This window comes from Eucalyptus grandis, chromosome 10, assembly GCF_016545825.1.
Source record: "Eucalyptus grandis isolate ANBG69807.140 chromosome 10, ASM1654582v1, whole genome shotgun sequence".
NCBI classification, from domain to species: Eukaryota; Viridiplantae; Streptophyta; class Magnoliopsida; order Myrtales; family Myrtaceae; genus Eucalyptus; species Eucalyptus grandis.
The window spans coordinates 7836258-7852571 of NC_052621.1; the positions used below are offsets into that span (position 1 = coordinate 7836258).

The following is a 16314-nucleotide window of genomic DNA, read 5'->3' on the forward strand; positions in this document are numbered from 1 at the left end:
AAATGCAAGATATGGGTCCATCGTGCTCTGCTTGCGTGTTGTATTTATAGCTGACAATTCAGTCATTAGGTCTTCACCAAAGTCTCTCTCTCTCTCTCTTCACGAGCGCCGTCACCTCCAATTGCTCATTCATGTCTCTAAGCAAGATCAATTTAGTTGTAATCTCTCTCTTTCTCTATAAAGCTCGCATGTGTGCATGTTTTATTCTCTCCGACTTTGAATTTATGTTGAGCTACTCAGATTTGAATCTAACTACAGTAGTTTAGTGAGTGCTTGTAGGACCATTCGAAGTCATGGATCGAGTCGAAAATGATTCCATCTAAATTGACCCATTAAACCTTATCGATCAATTTCTTTACAATATAGGTTTTAGCAATCTGTACTCAAGCCGGCCTAGTTCATGGCCAACCTGACTTGGGACTTTTCTCCTTAAATATTCAAAGGATGGGTGACTCCACGGAGTAGCTCGCCAAGTTGTGAGGGAGCACGACTAGGTCATGGGTTAGGACTTCACGTGGCACAAGAGCAATGTGGAGAGTGGGTGAGCACTAGACATAAACACCACTTGCATGAATGGGTTTGGAAGTCGGGATACGGAAGGGGGTGCGAAGATGGTGGTGAAGTGAAAAATAGTGGATCTTGTCTGGGTGACAAGTAGATGCCTGTGCTCCCGTGAAGTGGCTCGCTTCCAATCATCAGCTAGCTACAGTGGTCGGAATATAACTGTTAGATTTCCATTTGCACCCTCTCTGTCTTTTAGACAAATGGATGGATTGTGTCGAGATTGCGTCAGGCTCAGAGCAAATAAATCCATTTTAACACACTTTTTTTTTTTGAAATGTGTTTATTTCAAGGAAAATTTAAATGATAAGGGAAAATAATTTTCGAAAATAAAATTATATATATTGATTTTCTCTTTTTCAGGTTAGGGAATTTGTTTTCCTAATTTTAGATACGCATATTCGATTGCCATAAATGATTTTTCAATTATTTTTAATCATTTTCAACAAACCAAATGCACAAAAATTCAGAAAACTAATATACAGAAAATTCTTTCATAAACAAACACACCCTTTTCTATGTTTGTATTGACCTATATTCAACTTGACTCATTAGAGCCCATACCCATTCAATTAACCTATCTCGGCTTCTTAATAGGATCAATTGGCAATTGTTTATGGTAAGTTTGGCAAGACTCTACTTCAGTGAGGTTTGAAATTGGCATTTGCTCTTTCTTTTGGAAACAAAATTTTATTTTCTAAAATGATCCTAACGTTGCAAGAAAAAAAGTTGTTTGATTTTCACAACGATGTCGTCTCCTTCTTAATTTAAGAAAAAAATCGATTTACCACGATATTGTCTTCTTAAAATATGTTGAGCTCACCAGTTAAAATATTTTTAACAAAGAAACTTAAAAATTATTTTCTTTTGAGCCAATTTCTTGAAGTATATCGGAAAATCAGCCTCATAACCTCTAAAAATTGATTTTCCCGAAAAAAAAAAAATCTTAAAATTAAGTTCACGACGATGTTGTCTTCTTCCTCTGTTTTCGGTTGCCGCCTTCACTTGCTGGTGATCTAGAACAGTCAGTGACTCGTGGGGCAATGATGGGGGGTTCGGGTTCTCGGTGGCTGTTGCTCTTTCTTCTGTTTCTTTCTCAGTTTTATTTGATTCTACGTTACCGGGTCTTTCGGTGACCGACAAGAGTGTGCGGGAGGGATTCGTTGGTGATTGGGATTTGAACTATCTGAGTGATGTCCATTGATGCATTCAAACTGTGGGAGTGCTGATGAATTATTCGGTGGCAGGCTGCTTTTGGGAGCTGAAATTGTCGGAGCACATTCAATTTGTTTGTTGGTGATGACAAAATAGTTGTTGGATCCTTTACACAAGCAATTAGCAGTAGTTTAACCAAATTTTGTAAACTCGAGTTTCGGGCAATATAGTGTTGAAGAAATGGAGATGGGCACTTTTAGTCTCAGTGAGTTGAGCTGCGAACCCTGTCTTCCTTGCTGTCCAGTATTCATGGGACTTAGCTTGGATGACAAGTAATGGTAGAACACGTTGCATGTCCAATTACAGAAAGCAATAGAGAATGGTTGATTTGATATATACTTGAAAATGATATCACAAACATTACCCTTCTAAAATGTGGCAAAAAAGGGGAAAGGTGGGCTGCTATCTATGTTTTGTTGGATCAAGATGCATAACAATGGAATCAATGTTTAAGTGAAGGGCTTCATGCTGAAATAGAAATTATCCTTAGGAGTGTTTCTTTCAATGGATCGCAGTGGTGCAGAGAATACATTATATGAAATTATGATGATCGTTTCTGTACTGAAAGCGATGGCTTAGTGCTCTGGAGTGCTACTGTAATATTGTGTGGAGCTTTTCAAATCGTGGATTGTCAGGACAGCGGCGTCTTATGTGACTGTTATCTGTCTCGAGAGATCCCATGGCACTGGCTTTCTGGGGCTGCTTATAAGAGGGGGTGGACAAAAGTCATTTTAAGCACGTTTATGGAACTAATTTTGAAACCCCCTAGTTGAGCGTTCCTATGGTCAATTTGTGTCTGAGGAGCTGTCGGAGTTTATTCTTATGCGGAAATTATTTTACTGATCATCTGTTTGAATAACTCCACTAGCAGGCACTATTACCAACGTAGTGTTTGATTATTAGTCTGTGACAACAGTTATTCTTGATTTGAGAGGTGACTTCACCATCTGGTACAATGTCCGTTAACCGATAACTATGAAATATTGAATGGGAAATGGATTCGGACAATAAGAAATGATATGAATTATATTGTCATTCCCGTGTTTAATGTTTAGCTAGCACTTTGGTATGCATCGTCTAGCATTGCATGCCTTTATTTCAGCAAGGACTAGAACCAAGCACTATGCTTTTCACTTTCATTTATATCATGCTTATAACCTAATGAGCCGTTTATGAACAGGATGATGCAAGTGGTTCTCCCTCACAGACAGATAAGAACTTCATTGATCTGGCTTCTGGAAGTATGTTTGGACGGTTACATTTACTTCCAAACCCCAGATGCAGTTCACGAATTAATGCTTATCTTAACTTGTAGCTGTCGCAAAGCCATCAACGCAAGCTGCTGAAGAGGAGGCTCCTGCTCAAGCTGAGGCTGCAGAGCAGAAGCTGAAGTTTGAACAACAAGGTTTTGTGAGATTATGTAGCAAATATGCCGACGCTAACTCAAGTCTAATATTTCTTCATTTCATAATTGCTGCCTTCCTTCAGCTATTCATGGATGTGTTACCGGGACACCATGGTATCTCTTTTGGTACCTATTGTTAACGAATTGTTTGGTCATCCTTTTGCTTCATCCATTTTGATTGGCATGCTTATGTACATATGTATGTACCTACACTAGACATATGTATGTGAATCTCTTTAGGCAGCTAAATGAGAAATATATATGTACATCTCTTTACACAGCTTACAGAGACAGTAGAAACAAGTAAACCATTTTATTTCATAGGATAGAACGATCGGAGGTAATCACAGATTAAGAGGCATGAAGCTTCTGTTTGGTGCATTCATTCTGGTATGAACATTGGTTACGACCTGCTACTATGGTATTTTTTGACAGCATCTCACCAGTAAGGTGATTTAATAGTCACATATATTATTGGGTATGCTCTGGTCATATTCTCAGTGATTGAACGATTGTCTTCTCTCCTTTTTGTCTTCCTTGTCAATTCACTTTGAAGAACTCCTATCAATTAAATTGCATCATCTGTTATAGATCATCGATGTATGTTGAATCTTCTTGGATATTTTCCTCCTTATTCTCTTTTGTCCTCCTTGAAGGCTTAAATCACTTTAATGAACTCCTATTAACTAAATGTTATGGATCATTGATATTTGTTGAATCTTCTTGGATATTCCTCGTCAGTCCTTCAGATAATGCGCATGGTGATGTTAGTTGCAACTCACAAGCCTAGTGGAAAGCCTCATATAGTTTGTGTCCAGGCAGTGACAGTATACTTGCTCTAGGTTTTGTTGGAGATGCCAGGCATGTATAATGAGTTGCATTGAAATTAAGGAAAGAATATGAAGCAAATTACAGATGGATGTCTATGGTGTGGCAATTAGTTTTTTTCCTCTGTAGTCCATGCATTTTCAAGTGCTTTGAAAAGCCCTTATTAATATTTTTACAGACAAAATATCGGGAGGTAAACATGATGATGTTCATAGCGAGAGTGCACAAAACTCGGAAGACCAGAATGATTCACGTAATCATACGAACGAGAATGGAATGCACTCCAACGAGATTCCCTCGAGCAGGGAAAGTGATTCTGCACATGGGGGGGCAATTCAAAACCAAATGACAGAAAAGGTTGAATATCGGACATCTATCCTCCCTATCCCCTCGGAGTCGCTCATCTATATTCTTTCCGGTTGTTTGAATTATCAATATGGGGGGGGTGTGTGGTCCCGTGGAAAAATAGTTCGCAGGATGAAAAAAAGCTATACACCTCTCATTTTTTTTTTCCTTAATTTCATATTGAAACAGAAATAACGAATTGTTTTAGGGGCTTCTAGTAATGATATTGCTCTCTCTCTCTCTCTCTCACGCGCGTGCGCAATATGCATCACGTTATATCAAGGACTATCGACAATTTTTCTGGTTATGCTTGCTTTAAAAGAATATTGTCAGTATACAAGCAATACTTGACTTGCTCACTCATGTAAGCATGTGAATATTTTGTTTAACTCATATCTTCTTTCTTGAGACAGGTATCGTTTGAGCTTACATGGGGTTCCAAAGGTAAGGACATCGTGTCTTTTGAAAAGGGAAATATAAAAACAGCTGGGCACACTAGTGAACAGGTACGTCTCTCCTAATGGTCAGTCGGTGTTTAAAAGTGGACTATGGTTTATATTTCACCTTGAATGGATTGGTCTGAGTTTCTTTCTGCAATATTTTGCTGACTGATATGGGACTATTTTTAAGACTAACTGCTTGATATATTACATAAGCTCACTTCACTGCAATTATAAATGAAAGCTAATTATCTTTACAGATTACTTTAACGTGGAAATCTGAGCCACAGACAGTGCTTATTATCACCAAACCAAATTCAGATACTGTTCCAGACCTATGTGAGGATATAGTTAGGTTTGAAACTACGAAATCCTTACTTTCACCATTTCAATTTCTTTCAACTTGTTCTAGGCAGTTACTTTGGAAGCAACGTCTGTGTGGATGATGTTCTGCGACTTCTGTTCTCTCTGATTTCTGCTAGAATTTCTGGCTAGGTGTTCCTCTCTCATACCGGTGGTGTTTCACTTTTCAATCACCAAAATGTGGTAGGACAAGTATGAATAAATGGGGTTTATGTGAATAACATTCTATGACTTCTGTTCTGCCTGATTTCTGCTAGAATTTCTGGCTAGGTGTTTCTCTCTCACATCGGTGGTGTTTCACTTTTCAATCACCAAAATGTGGCAGGACAAGTATGAATAAATGGGGTTTATGTGATGTGCATGCTGTTTACACATTCAGAAGTGCAAGGTTGATATGAAATTTCTCTGGCTAAACTAATGAAAAGAGGACAATTCACTTATAATGACATGATGTTCTGACAATAATGTTCCGGAGTTGCCTTTGTTTTGTTTTGTATCAAGTTACATTGTAATACAATTTGTAATTCAGAACTAGCTTTTCTATCTACTCATATCTCGAATTATTGCTAGACTTGTGTCTAGATGAGGCCATTGTTGGTTAGTGCTTATATTTAGGGACGTCTTCTTTTTGATTTCTTAATGATCGCAATTGATTATGGCTGATTCGGTGGCTTTTGTGGCCTCTAGTCAGATGATGTTGACTGTGGTGTCTGGATGTCCACATGGGGCTTATAGTTTTGTCCAGCTTGATTGTACTTGGATACCTTTTACCCTTGCAAACTTAGTTATCATTAGGGTTCTTCGCAACAGTTTTGTAAAGTGATATTGGCTTGTGGTGCATCACTAAATAAATTAACAACTTCAAAAATTACCTGGCAAAACCATTGCGACGTTCAGATTATTTTGGTATCTGGGTAAACTCCCTCATCTTTGAATACTAGTAATGATAAAGGAATCATGAACTCATGCACATTCTTTTGATTGTTAAATATTAATTCCTTCATTTTCTATTGCCAGTTGGTTGTACATGCGCAAGAAGAAGATTTATGTGCAACCAAGCGTGCGCGGGGAACTTCTCGGTATATCATCTTCCTTCAAGTTTGTGAAAACTTGGCAAGATGGTGAGTGTGGGAACATATTAGTGTTATGTCATTTGAGACAACTATTCTACTGACTCTAGTGATGCTAAAATAAAACTATTGTAAGTCTTCAACTTCACAGGCTTTTCAAATCAGTTTCTCATGTCCATTACGATTTCATCATGCTGCCATTGTTGCTGACTTGTTCTGTTTGATTTTGTTTCAGAACGTGAGATTCCGGACTTGCATAAGAAAGTTGACCTTGTGATCACTCTTGGTGGGGATGGAACTGTCCTTTGGGTAATGCGTTCATCATTTACCTTATAATCAGTGATGAGTCCTTTATTCAGGGTAGGTTATTGAGTGTAGCATCATAGCCAGGCCTGAGTGTGATAGCCCCTATATTTCTAATATCAAGTATTTGCACGGTCATTTTTCTTGGACAATTCAAGTACTTTTTAGCTAGAAGATATGGCTTTAGGATAACATTCATCATAAGATTACGAAGTATTTGTATTTCACCGTTGCACTAAGAAAGGAAAGCTTATCCTGAAAAGCAATCCAACTACCGAAGCAACTGCTATGACCAGGGAAGAAAAAGCAACCTTAAGCAACACGGGTCCGTGAATCTATGTAGGATGTCGGCCTGAGATTTCGTGTCCTCTTTATTGGCGTTTAGAGCTGTGTATGCCTCCGCATAGTCCTCAAAAGCAATATATAGCTAGTTCCCCTTGAAAAGGCACTTCGAGTGGTGCTGAGCGTTAAACCCTGAGGTGCCGTGAATGGCATCCATTCAATTTGGACATTCTTGGTGTTTAACCATCCATCTTCCCATATGACGACAAATTGTATGTTGCTGTCGCTATTTGACGCAGGGATCTCAAGGTGTGATCACTTCACTGAAACTTGAGATCATGAATATTCATCCGTTGGTTCCATTTTTCATTTGTTGACTATATGAACATATGCTTCCATGGTGAAATTGTACTCAGTTGTACTTCTGATGTTCCTATTGAATCTTCATTTGAATCTTCAGTAACAATTGGAGAGTCTATCTATTTGCAGGCAGCATCATTGTTCCAAGGACCGGTGCCCCCTGTTGTCTCCTTCAATTTAGGGTCCTTGGGCTTTATGACCCCTTTCAGTATCCTTTGCTTTCTGAAAGTTTTTATGATATCGTTTTGGCATGAGACGAAGCAAGCATGTGGAATGCACAGATGCCGGCAACTTAATCGAAAACTCTCTCACTGGTAAAAGAACTTGAAAAAAAAAAAAAGTGATCCTCAACGTACATCAGGCAGGGATGGCTACAAAAAACAGCTTGAGTCGATTCTTAAAGGTCCCATCAGGATAACATTACGGCGTCGATTGCAGTGTCAAATTGTCAGGGATTTAGCTGCTGAAAATGAAAATGCGACGGCGAAAAAGATATTTGTTTTAAATGAAGTCACGATTGATCGGGGGCAGTCACCCTACCTCACAAATTTGAAGTGTTATTGCGACGACAAGTATGTCACTTCGGTACAAGGGGATGGGCTAATCTTGTCAACTACGTCTGGCAGCACTGCCTATTCATTAGCGGCTGGAGGATCAATGGTCCATCCACAGGTATCATAAACCTCTCTTAGTATTTATCTTATTTTTACAGGTGCATGAAATCTATGAGAAGACAAATCAGGTTTTTCCCTTGACGTTGCAATAGCTGGGTTAATCATTCTCATGCTAGTCTATGAGACGTTATAATAATTCTACTTCTGTGCTTTGCACAGGCTTATAGCAGATACACAAGCTATTTATAGTATATCGTCATTTTTTCTACTATAGAAATCAATTGGTAGATTGCCTTTTACTTTCTCATTTTTCTAGGCGCTTGTCTTCCAAGCCTCAGAGCAGCAACACTGCGGTAGCCGAAGGCCCTCTGAAAAATGGAAGGAAATTTGATTCTAGATGCTCATGGGTTAATTGCGTGTTAATCGCAGTCTATCTACATATTAAGTACAAGCATCATCAATCAAGAAAACATTTTGTTTTTAATCCGGTAAATCCGTGCTATTGACTTTGCTCTGTCAATTTGCAGGTTCCCGGCATAGTATTAACGCCAATATGTCCTCATTCCTTATCCTTTAGGCCTCTGATATTACCCGACCACGTCGTTATTGGGGTAAAAGTGTCTGATGGCGCCCAACGTTCCAGCCCATTAAGTCCAAGTCCCAACCCCCGAACTCCCAGCCGCCATAGTTCTGCCTCGGTATCATTCGACGGCAAGGGCAGGCAAGAGTTGACAGCCGGGAACAAGCTCAAATGTAGCATGGCTCCATGGCCTGTCCCTACTATTTGTTTGAATGATTCCACCAGGGACTTCTTGTGCAGCATCCTGGAAGGCCTCCATTGGAATCAGAGAAAGACTCAGTCATCTGACGGTCCGACTCAGTAATCTTACGGCCTACCACTACCATGATCATTGTTTTCCCCCCACTGTATGTTTAAGTATTTGTCAACAAAATCTAGCTATGTTAGTTAAAAGAAGAAAAGAGATTCCCGTGAAAGGAATCACAATTATAAATTGTCTATGCTATGGTAACACTCTTGCTAGGAGTTGCTACCTTAGTGAAGGGAAGCGCCTTAATGGTAGCAAGTTTTTAAAATAGTGAAGTCGTAAGTGTGCTTGATGTATTTTTTCATAACGTTTGAAAGCTGTTGGATCAGACATTTGATGGTTTGCCACATCCATAAGCATTGATTTCCCCCAATTGATATATTTTCCAAAATGCTGACCAATGTCCTCCGGCTTCAAACCCTTCGTCTTGGGCATAATTATGTAGAACAAAATCAAAAAAATATTTGCAATAGTTGCATATAAAAAAGCGGCCCCACCAAAGGTGAATTTCTTGTACACCCGTAAGAATATCACCGAGGAGACCTCATTCACCTCCAAGTTCATAGTGAAGCCAATGGCTGTCCCTAGGCTTGTAGTCTTAGGAGAAGATTTCAAATCTATATATTTATTGACATTCGAATTTTTGTAGACTTTAGGGTATCCATTTATTTTATAAAAAATATAAAAAAATATAAAAAGGAATCAAATATAAAAAGATGAATAAAAATAGGTGAGATAAAAATGAATAAAAAAAGCTAAAAAAAGAAAATAAAAAGAGTCGAGTGGGCCGGGGTAGTTAAGCCCATTCTTTTTAATGCTTTCGCAGCCCAATCTTCTTATTTCTTTTGCAGCCCATTCATTTATTTCTTCTTCAGCCCATCGATTTTTTGTTTTGTTTTGTTTTGTTCATTCTTTTAGCCCATCAAAAACCAAAAGGAAGGAAAAGCCCAGCCCACACGTCTGCCTCTTCTTAAAAGCACCACAAGAATGACGCGAGCAAAGGAGGGGGGATAAGGACGCGTAACCGCAACGGTTCGCGGAGGGGGGAGAGAGAAAAGTGTAGGGTGCTCGTCGGAGCTTGGGCGTCAACCTTGGTTGAGCCGCCGCCGGCCGCCGCTTTCATCCGTCGAGTTCGCTGCTCCGTCGGAGGATAGAGAGGGGCACCGGTTCTTCTCTGAGAACTCGTCGGCGACCGTAGCACGGCAAGGAACGTCCCTAAACCAGGTAGGCCCCCGCTTGGCTTTATTAAGTTTTGTAAATTTTTGTGTCAGCGATGAATGTCCGACGAATTTAGTCGAAGATGAGGCTGTTTTGTAATGATTTATGTTGGGTTAGACGTTGATCCATCTCGCCAAAGTCAAGCGCCCTAATGAAGTTACTTCTGAAATCCATAGTCGATACTGCATACTGTGTGTTCGATGAAATGAGAAACCCCGAAATATATTTTGTCCGATCGGCGTTTGAAGCTCAGTTTAATATTTGATTATTCATATGTCGTTGAAATTCTTCTGATTTCTTACTTTTGATGTGCTTTCATGTGACTTCGCATCGTCCGAGCCGGTCTTGCATACGCCCCTTCGCCGGAGCTAGCCTCCCCACGCCTGCGAGCCCTACGGTTCAAGGCCGTTCGAGTCAGTGTCTCTCCCCACTTTTAGTGCCAGTGTGTTTGTTTGATTTCTGGAATTTATGGTGTTCAAAACGTAGTTTAGATGAGGGTTTTTTGTGAAATTTCGGGGTCGCCGGTGTGGGCGGCCGGCGTCGGTCGTCGCCGGTCGAGGCGCACGGCGGGCGGATGATGGTGGTTTGGCGGCGACGTAGGTTCTGGCGGTCGCCGGCCGGAGCAGTGTAGGCGTCGGTGATGATGGGCGACGCTGCGGCGTTCCTAAGGCAAATTGCAGTTGAACACGAGGGTTCGGGATGGAGACGGTTGGAGGAAGAAGATGCAGGAGAAAAAGACGAAGAAGGACAAAAAAAGAAAACAAAAAAAGGGAGAGGAAAAAGTGAAAAAAAGAAACATAAAAAAGAAGAATGAGGAAATGGGCTATGTTTTTAATTTGTTTTTGGGCTGGTGGGTGAGCTAGTGTATCATGGGCCGAAGAGGAAGATCGGGTTGAGAAGAGGAAATGGACGCGGGCTGGAATTTGAGTAGGCTGTTTTAATTTTCGTGGGCCAATTGAGATTTATTTAAAGTGGGCCTTGGCTTTTTTGGCCAACCTGATCCTATAGGGTTCGGATGGGTTTAGTTGGGTCGGTCTCTTGATCCGGTCTGAATTCCTTTTATTTAATAATCTAAATATTAAAATTTTTAAAAATAATAAAAATTATTAAAAATTCATAAAATTAAAAAAAAAATTAAAAGCCTTAGGAAATAAAAAAAAAAAAATTGAGAAAATTCCAAAATCATTAGAAAAATTTAGAAAATTCAGAAAATCATTAAATAATAAGAAAAATCCATACAATGATAAAAATTATAAAAAACATTAAAAAATTTGAGAAAATTCTAAAAAAAAAAAAATTCTAGAAATTAGAAAACCCTTTAAAAATGTTAAAACCTAAAATTGAATAAGCCTTTAGGGCTTTACAATAGGAATTCTTGTTTTGTTTTGTCTTATTTTCTTTTTAGGGATAATTTAGGATGCTTGTGTATTTTATATTATGATTATAATTGATTGCACTTTTCAATATTTAGATGTTACTTTCTTGTCCTAGAATGTTTAGGACAAACCTTATATTTTTCTTGATAGGCTGCTGTTAGTTAGCACATAATTAAGTTAGGTATCGAACGTTAGCCATAAAGCTAATATAATAAATCCTTGAGTTCAAAATATCTGGTTGCCTTAGTAAGGTATTCTTTCATCTCTTATTGGGTTTCTATCTAATCCCAAAAAGAATAGTAACGACTCCTTAGTCAAAATTTACATAGGCTTAATTGATTAAAAATTTGAACACTTGATGTTGTCAAAATATGGGCGAGGAAGAGCTTGAGTCAATGGAATGCCGTTGGGCAAAGTTGATAATACTCCTAAACCTAATAAAAGCTCCCTCCTGCGGGAGGGCTTAGATTACGATGGTATTGTGAAGTTATCAACCTTAGACCGATTGAAAAGAAAAGCAGTGAGGTGACCACCTCCACGAGAGGTCGGAATAGCTTTGATCAATAATGTTGAAACACTTTTTGAGGGATAAGAGAGATATAAACATACTAGCTATGCTTAATAGCATCAACGGTTGCTGCTCAGTGTGGTCAAGGTGAAAAGTGGGGTAGAGCATGCCCAATATTTTTATGAAGTTAAGCACGATTGTGGCAAGTAACTTTCTATAGGAGCTCGAGATACGTAGTGTCTCGAAAATTTGAGTGTTTTGTAAGATGGTTTCAATGTGGGAAGCCTATTTGGATAAGTGTATGACAATAGGGCAAATTAATAGGTGGCAGATCGATTGGCTTGGGTGGAAGAGATCACACATCCTCTCCATAATGCTTGGCTAGGTCAGCTCAATAACATTGTCCATAATGCCGGCAGCTCTTTTAATATTGGCAAGTTGAAAGTCAGCGTCCTCGTTGGAGTCGAAGATCATGTTGACGACACGCCTTTCGGAGTCTAGGCAACGTCCCGGGATGAGCCACCAGAGCAAGGATCCCGATGGTGACGAGGTGTGATGAGATTGTGGGATGAGCCGAGTATGAATAGCCACCCAAGGTTTAGCTTGACTTTGGGGAAGAAATATTTAATGATGTGGCCGTGCCCAAGTTAATAAATACTTGAATCACTGAATAAGAAAAATCAATAATCTATTTGGAATGCACATTGATATAAAAAAAAACATGGAATCAATGAAGGTTATCTTAGGCAGGGAGCTGAGTTTGCCATAAGAGAAGGCAAGCGATATCTCAGCAATAAAAACGGAGGAAACCATTAGGGTGAAACTGGCTCCAACATTAGCAACGAGTCGGCCTCCAGAGGTACGGTATAGTTACAAGCCATGCGCAATAGCAGGTGTGCAAGAGAAAAGATGGTTGCAGCCAATAAAATTGCACAGTGGCAACCAATGCGATTAGATATTTACAATTATCAACAAGCTGAAAAATGTCAGCAGGTTGAGGGTTACCGTCTCAACCTTAACCTGGTCTTGGGAGGTGTTTAGCTCCTTCGTATAAGTCGATACTCCATCCATAGCAGTTACATTTGCCTATTATTGAAAAATGATGGAATTATTTTATAAATGAACCAAACTTCAATTCAGAGCTCAAGAAAGAGAGATTGGAATTACTATAACCGATCAATAATGATGTTGCATGAGGCATGGAAAAAAAATCGTTGTTTGAATACCCGCTCCAACCAAAATATCACCGTCTGCACCTCGGGTCCAACCAACAAATCGCCGTTTGCAACCTGGCAACCCAACCAAAAAATCGCTGTCTGAATTCCAATATTGATGGTCGATTTAGTTTCTTTCATTGCCTGCGATTACACGAAATGCCAATAGTTGATTGAAGCACTAGTTTATCCGAGAATCCTCTATTTTAAATAGCCAAAAATCGGTGATTAGCATTTCGGCGATTGGCCAAGACTAATTAATGCCAATTAGCGATTGGCATTTCTGATTGTCGCCTTTGTTCTTTGCAAGCACTTCTCCACGGCATCCACGTCGCAAGGCAATATTATCTTCTTCGTGCCATTTTTCTCCATCTTCCCTTCTTGTCCCTTTTCATTCTTTCTCTAGCAAATATACAAATTTGGTTCGGTAGATTTGATGGTGATGCTCTCTAAATCTAGGGCTCAAGATCATCGCCACGGCAGTGCTTGAGGTTGTCTAGCTAGCTTGACAACAATTTCAAATGGCAATGGAAGATGGAACAAGAAGATGATCGGTTACCATAGGAAAAAAAAGGAATGAAAAAGAAAAAGCAGGATAAAAAGTAATACAATTAGAAAAATCATTTTTTTAGCCATGTTACCAGCACGCATGAAGGTCGATGCCTTGTGTGAGGCATGGAGAAAAAATCGTGGTTTGAATACCAGCTCCAACCAAAAAATCGCTGTTTGAATTTCAATATTGACTATCAATTTAGTTTCTTTCGTTGCCCATGACTCTATTCATAAGATGCTCGGCTCGATTTTCACTATTTGATTCCCCGTATCAATCACCCCTACTCATAAAAAGTTGTTATGGCTATTCGATTCTCCGTTCACCCCCTCATAAAAACTTCTTAGCCCAACTCTCAAATTCCGTCCAAAAAGTAATTGTGCCATGCCTCGAGCGCGAGTGGCTGTAGCTTGTGTTATTGTGATCACCACATCATCATTATTTATTGGCTAGAGTAAGTCTAATTTATCTTTCTTGAACTTTGAGTTAAACTTTAGTTCGTTTATAAAATAATTCCATCAATTTTCAATGATAGGCAGATGTAGGTTTTATGAATGGAGCATCAACTTATATAAATGAATTAAAGACGTTTAAAAAAAAGAATTAAAGACGTCCCAAGACTAGGTTAAGGGCGGGATAGTGACCCTAAACCTATTAACATTCTTTAGCTTGTTGGATATCTGATTGCATTGGTCATCGTTGCGCAATTTTATTGGCCGCACCCATCTTTTCTTTTGGATACTTGCTAGTGGGTGTGGCCATACTTTTTGGGGACCAACTCATCGCCAATGTTGGAGCCAGTTTCGCTCTAATGATTTCCTCCGTTTTTATTGCTGAGATATCGCTTGCCTTCTCTTGTAAACTTAGCTTCCTGCCTGAGATAACTTTTATTGATTCTTTGTGTTTCTATGTCAAATGTGCCTTCTAAATAGGTCATTACTTTTTCATATGTTGTTCGGTGGTTCAGGTGTTCTTCAACTTGGGCACCTTTTCCAGCCACATCATTAATTATTTCTTCCCCAATGTCAAGCTAAAGCTCGAGTGATTAGTTATACTCGGCTCAGCCGCACTCTCCTCACAACTTATCGTCATCGGGATCTTTGCTATATTGGAATTCCCCTAGTGGCTCATCATGTGGCATTGCTTGGATTCCACGAGGTGTGTCCTCAACATGATCTTTGACGAGGACGTCGAACTTCAACTTGCCGATATTAAAGGGGCTATCGACATCATGGAGAATCATCGAGCTGACCTGGTAGAGAAGGAGAAAATGTTGGATCTCTTCCAACCAACCCGATCGGTTTGCCACCTACTAATTTGCAGTATTGTCATGCACTTATTCAAACAAGCTTCCAACATTGAAACCATCCTACAAAACTCATAGATTTTTGAGATGCCAGGTATCTTGGACTCCTATAGAAAGCTCCTTGGCATAATCATGGTTGACTTCGTAAAAATATCGAACATGCTCTATCGCACTTTCCACCTTAACCACATCGAGCGGCGGTCATTGATGATATTAAGCATAGTTGGTATGTTTATATCTCTCTTGTCCATTGGAAAGTGTTTAAACACTATTAATTAAAACAACTCCATACTCTTGTGGGAGGTGGTCACCTCACTATTACTTCACATAGTTTTCATTTTGATTGGCCTAGGGTTGATGACTTCTCAATACATTTTCCCACGAGCTCTGGGGAGAACCATTGGCTTCTTTGTGAACTTAGTGGCGAATGAGGTCTTATGGGCAATATTCTTATGGGTGTGCAAGAAATTCACCTTTGGTTGGGCAGCCTTTTCTATATGCAACTATTGCAAGCATCATTTTTATTTTTTATTTACTTTTTCTCTCATTTTGGCCATGGACTATGTATGAATCCATATTTGGTCAAATTGGTGGGCAATACTACTTAAATTTTGGTTTGGACTTTCAAATCGATACTTGAACGATCAAATATTAAAAAACAAATGCGAAAACGAGCCAGGAAACATATAACAGCAATCGAAGGCATATCACGGAGATTGACATACCTTACCACAAATTAAGTACCATTCTAGTCTCGAAATGAATCCTTTGAAGCCTTGAAGTTCCGTTGTTCAAGAGGGTTTGCCATAACCAAGAGCATTGTTTTCCCCCCAGTACGTATAGGTATTTGCCAACAAAATCTAGCTATGTTAGTTAAAAGAAGAAAGTGATTTTTGTGAAAGGAATCACAATTATAGATTGTTTGATGCTGTGGTAACACTCTTGCTGGGAGTTGCTACCAGAAGTGAAGGGAAGCGCCTTAATGGTAGCAAGGTGTTTAAAATAGTGTAGTCGTAAGCGTGCCTGATGTATTTCTTCATAACATTTGAAAGCTGTTAGATTAGATATCTGATGGTTTGCCACATCCGTAAGCATTGTTTTCCCCTAATCGATATATTTTCCAAAACGCTGACCAATGTCCTTCAGCTTCAAACCCTTTGTCTTGGGCATAATTATGTAGAACAAAATCAAAAAGATATTTGCAATAGTTGCATATAAAAAGGCAGCAAATGTGAATTTCTTGCACACCCACGCCGAGGAGACCTCATTTGCTGTCAAGTTCACAGCGAAGCCAATGGTCGTCCCTAGGCTCATAATCTTAGGAGAAGACTTTAGAGCTATATATTTGTTGACACTCGAATTTTTGTTGACTTTTAGGGTATCCATTTATTTTATCAAAAATAAAAATAAAAATAAAAAGGTATAATATAGAAAAAGATGAATAAAAATAGGTGATATTAAAATGAATAAAAAAGTTTAAAAAATGAAAAAGAGTCAGGTGGGCCGGCGTAGTTAAGCCCATTCCTTTT

At 39.2% G+C, this 16314-nt stretch overlaps 1 protein-coding gene and 1 long non-coding RNA gene across 2 annotated transcripts; both read left to right on the top strand.

The window, feature by feature from the left end:
• The first annotated feature begins 1956 nt into the window (after positions 1 to 1956).
• Positions 1957 to 8677, top strand: LOC104423482 (NAD(H) kinase 1). The gene is made up of 12 exons (XM_039302783.1): positions 1957 to 1981; positions 2832 to 2842; positions 2957 to 3017; positions 3092 to 3186; positions 4768 to 4860; positions 5055 to 5149; positions 6175 to 6278; positions 6463 to 6536; positions 7302 to 7380; positions 7534 to 7844; positions 8314 to 8405; positions 8445 to 8677. Exons 1-12 carry the CDS (start codon positions 1957 to 1959, stop codon positions 8668 to 8670), a joined length of 1266 nt encoding a protein of 421 aa, XP_039158717.1. The 3' UTR covers positions 8671 to 8677.
• Positions 8678 to 9632: 955 nt separating this feature from the next.
• On the top strand, positions 9633 to 16154 carry LOC120288992. Its single transcript, XR_005546926.1, has 3 exons — positions 9633 to 10244; positions 14447 to 15011; positions 15138 to 16154. It is a non-coding gene; the product is annotated as an uncharacterized LOC120288992 (long non-coding RNA).
• Positions 16155 to 16314: the final 160 nt, after the last annotated feature.

What these genes read in the sequence shown, in the direction of transcription:
- LOC104423482 (XM_039302783.1), top strand. Translation starts at nt 1,957, where the DNA reads ATGGAGATGGGCACTTTTAGTCTCA. An exon ending in CATTGATCTGGCTTCTGGAA is followed by an intron (nt 3,018 to 3,091) that starts GTATGTTTGGAC and finishes CTTAACTTGTAG; the next exon opens with CTGTCGCAAAGCCATCAACG. An exon ending in GGGATGGAACTGTCCTTTGG is followed by an intron (nt 6,537 to 7,301) that starts GTAATGCGTTCA and finishes ATCTATTTGCAG; the next exon opens with GCAGCATCATTGTTCCAAGG.